General features: G+C 37.5%; 1 protein-coding gene across 1 annotated transcript; it reads left to right on the plus strand.

The window, feature by feature from the left end:
• The first annotated feature begins 2,760 nt into the window (after positions 1 to 2,760).
• LOC135122380 (uncharacterized) lies at positions 2,761 to 3,850 on the plus strand. Its single transcript, XM_064046558.1, has 6 exons — positions 2,761 to 2,848; positions 2,913 to 3,065; positions 3,120 to 3,166; positions 3,224 to 3,302; positions 3,354 to 3,481; positions 3,536 to 3,850. The coding sequence occupies exons 1-6, from the start codon at positions 2,830 to 2,832 to the stop codon at positions 3,848 to 3,850; spliced, it is 741 nt and encodes a 246-aa protein (XP_063902628.1). The 5' UTR covers positions 2,761 to 2,829.

Here is a 3,850-nt window from a genome sequence, read left to right on the forward strand (position 1 = left end):
GGAGTCTACAAGCGGAGACGATGGGAGACTTTCTAGGGGCACAAGTACGCTCGTGGTCCTTTAACCTTGCTTTGTATTCTTTAAAAAGGTCTTTAGTCGGTAAAATGTATGAGTCTAAACCTTTTTCCCTACTAAAGTCACTCCATCTCTGCAGCCACCTATACCAACCACGTGCGCCCTTTTATTTTAATAAAATGCTAATATTCCTTCTTTTTTTCATAAAAGTTACTTTAGATGCCTGCTACAAATATGATACTAGTCAGTCTGCCTAATACTCGATAATTACATCTCTTAAGCGTAAATTATAACCAGTTTTAGTTGATTGTGATGGTAAATTTTATCAGTTCCATCTAAGCGTACTAAAAGTATCACCAAACTCTAGAACCTCTAAATCTTTGCAGTGTCATTTTAGTGTTCACTATCTAACCAACTTTTAAGTCAGCCCATGCTTTTCTATCATAGACCTTCCCCACACAATCATCTTGACGTTTTAGCTTCCTTGACCAATCATTTTTCAGAGCACTTAACTTTTCCGCCTTTATTTTCGTTTTAATATATTGTTTTTAGCTAATTCACTGCTTTCATGTATATCTTTCTGGCTTGTGAGCCTACCGTGGTCGGTGCTCTCTTTAAATATCGTTAAATAGGGAGTTACTCTCAAAACGTTAAGCAAACTGTTATAACAGTGTAATCTAGTAATCCAACAGCTCCATCCAAATTATTTTCTTCCGTAACTACTTTGAGTGGCCTTCTTTATAGGGTTTAAATGGCTCGCCCACCATCCCATGAGCTTAATAATGGTTTGCAGTCACATATCTCACCTTAGCATCACAAAAAAAAATTTGTAATTTTCGGCTAATAACTATACATGCCCTTCGCGTAATAACGTTGTTGGCTGTCCAAACTCTTTTAAGTCTTTTTTTTACCAGTTCTGTACCTTATTCTTTCATATATTCTAGCCTAAACTTTTCAAGTGTACCTGTCAGGTATGACCATCACACTTTAAAGTCTTGCGATTTAGGCATTTTAATCCACTGCCAACTGTTCCACGGCTCATTGAGCATTTATTTTACTTAGAAAAAGACTCAGAAAAAGACTTCCTTCGACACATGACTTCTACCACCAAACCGTATACAGGCATCACATTCTTGAACTACTTTCCAGCCACTACTTTGCACCAAAAAATCTTCCTCATCCTCAGTAAACCTCACGTAAAACAAACTCATGTAGTCCAATAATCGGACCCCTTACTAAATTTCTCCTCAACGGCGTTGTGAGGCCTTGGTCGACTCTGACCCACATAACTGCTTTAAATCCTCGAACTTTTTCTATTTTAACCAATCTGGGGGGAGGGGAGGTTAGCTGCTACTTCCGATTTTCTAGGTATATGGTGAAGCGACCAATTACGCTTATTCATTTGATTGATTCTATTCACTCTCTTCTTCCGCACTGTAACGCTCTCTCATTCGTAATTATATAGGCCTCTATAACGCTCTTGTGATTAGTTTCCACACTCATTCTCTAGCTACTTAATTTGATAATACACGAGCTTATTTGCGCACCACACCACGGCTAATGTCTCTACATAATGTTTCAAGCGTCCATAGCTCTGAAAAAGCACGCCCTCCATCCCGATATCGCTAGAGTTCGTATGTAAAATTAGCGAAAATTTTGGGTAAATAAACTAGATACGTCTATTTTTAATAACACCCATAATTATGCTCTAGGCTTTCTCCTGATTTAGTTCATTCGAGTTTACGCACATAGCAAACTACCACATCTGTAAACATTATTTGTGGAAGCCTTTCACACAGTAGCGTAATCGGCGTTTTTAGTCGGCGCTGTCCCCTACTGCGCAACTCCGTGACTCGTGTACGCCGCTACGGCAAGCATCCCGATAAAAGCAGTCGGATTGGAAAATCTGGCTAATCTTTCGTCAGGCTCGTTTCTATTGACGACAATAAGGTCCTTTCTAGGTGTTCATAGCATCACAACCGCAGAAAACTCGAAAATTCAGCACACTGGTACATTAGGTAATGCTTAAGCTCATTTACCACCAACCTTTTTTACCTAGCGCAATTTAGTGGCCAAGAGTGACATGAACAAAGCAACTCTTTTCGCCGATAATCCCTTTTCAAGCTGTGTTATCTATCAGTTCTTTTACAAATAAAGCGTTTTTAAAGTTAAACTTCTTTTTTTCGTTTATACTGGCTATTTAGTTAAACTAACCATTACTGATGGAGTTCTAGATATTAGGTTCTAGTAAGTCTAAGAAACCTAATACTTTCGGTAGTGACGGATAACCTATAGTACCTTGTTTTTCTAGAATGATCCTCAGCACGGTGAATGGCGACTGATGTGATGCTAGAAAAGACACTGAAGCTGCCCTCCCTTGATAGACCAATACCATTCCATCACTTCATAGTCTGGAAATTATTAAAGAACAGTTTTCTTCTAAAATTTCGACTTGCAAACTCCTTTCCGTCTAACGGCAAGGGCCACACGTCTTACCGTTTTTTATGAGGTTAAAATCGTTTGACCAAGTTTGATTTTGGCATAAGAGCTGTTCCACATTGTGATCCCCCTGATTCTCCTCCGCGGTCTTTCAATGGTGCTCTCATTAGTACAATATGGACAATACATAGTTTTTCCATAGTAGAAGGGTCTATGCAAGGATTCGCTCTTCACGTTCTTTATGAGCGACGTGCGACCACTCGCGAATCGGCCTACACGGACAGATGCTAAGGCTATTTACTCCACCAAAAATTGCTCGCGGTATTTTACGAGAACTAACAACTATGAACATTAGTTAAAATATAGTTAGCCGGCATGCCTAATAATTTTATAGGTAAAAATAAATTAAATGAGTCTTTTTTATACTTTTAACATAAACTTTTTCCGTTTACATGAAGATCAGGATAATTATTATTTGAATCGAATTTTCGTAGCATGCAAAAAAACTGGTCTTGTGCTTGTGGATAAACTTTGGTCCTGGCCGAAGTTAATTATGTGCGATCCTAATATGGCATCTACGTTAACAGCGCGAATTGGTTCATATATTTCAGGTTTTTATATAGTTTTTGTTGAAATTTCAAAATAATTTTTATTTACTGTCTTAGCGCTTATAAAACTGTCTGAGATGGTGGATGAGTCAGGTGAAAATAGGGTGCGTAACTCAGATATAGTTATACAAACATATGCATATAAACTTTTTTTTTATAAGGTTAAAAAGGCGAAATTCGAAGATTCACTCCTGCACTTTAACACAAGAATTTTTAAGAAGTGCGCTTCATTGTCCCATGGTACACAATATATAATATAGAACTCGGAAATTCATGACGGTGTTTTATAAGATATAGTTGACAGTCTAGCTCTTAGGATAAAAGATAAGAAAAATACCATCTCTAACCTTTCATTAATACCTGTTTATGACGAGGACATAATTCTTGCAGTTTTTTATTCCAGTACCCTTTTTCCATCGGTAATATTTAACTTCTTAGTCTAATTTTTAGCTTTAATAGTGTAAACGTTTTAGACCAGTGAACAAAATCCTCCTTTTAGACATGAAGCCACTATAACCCGAAGGGTAAGAACTGAAGAGAGCCGCACCTATTTGGGAGTTGCTCCCTTTCGGTCCGAGGAAAGTATTAACCACTTTGCTAATAATCTTTTCGAGATTTTTGTCAATAAGTACGGGAAAGTTTTTGGAGAAAAGAAGACCGAGATTATCAAAATAGCTAAAGATAAAGATGAAGGTCGCCAACCTAATCTTGACTCGTTGGCCTTATTTCAAGACTTTTGTATAGATATAGAAAACTTTCTTGCCAACAATTGTTATTCAAACTTATAA

This window comes from Zophobas morio, unplaced genomic scaffold (genome assembly GCF_036711695.1).
Source record: "Zophobas morio isolate AGI-343-1 ecotype UQ-CSIRO unplaced genomic scaffold, CSIRO_AGI_Zmor_V1 ptg001164l, whole genome shotgun sequence".
NCBI lineage: Eukaryota > Metazoa > Arthropoda > Insecta > Coleoptera > Tenebrionidae > Zophobas > Zophobas morio.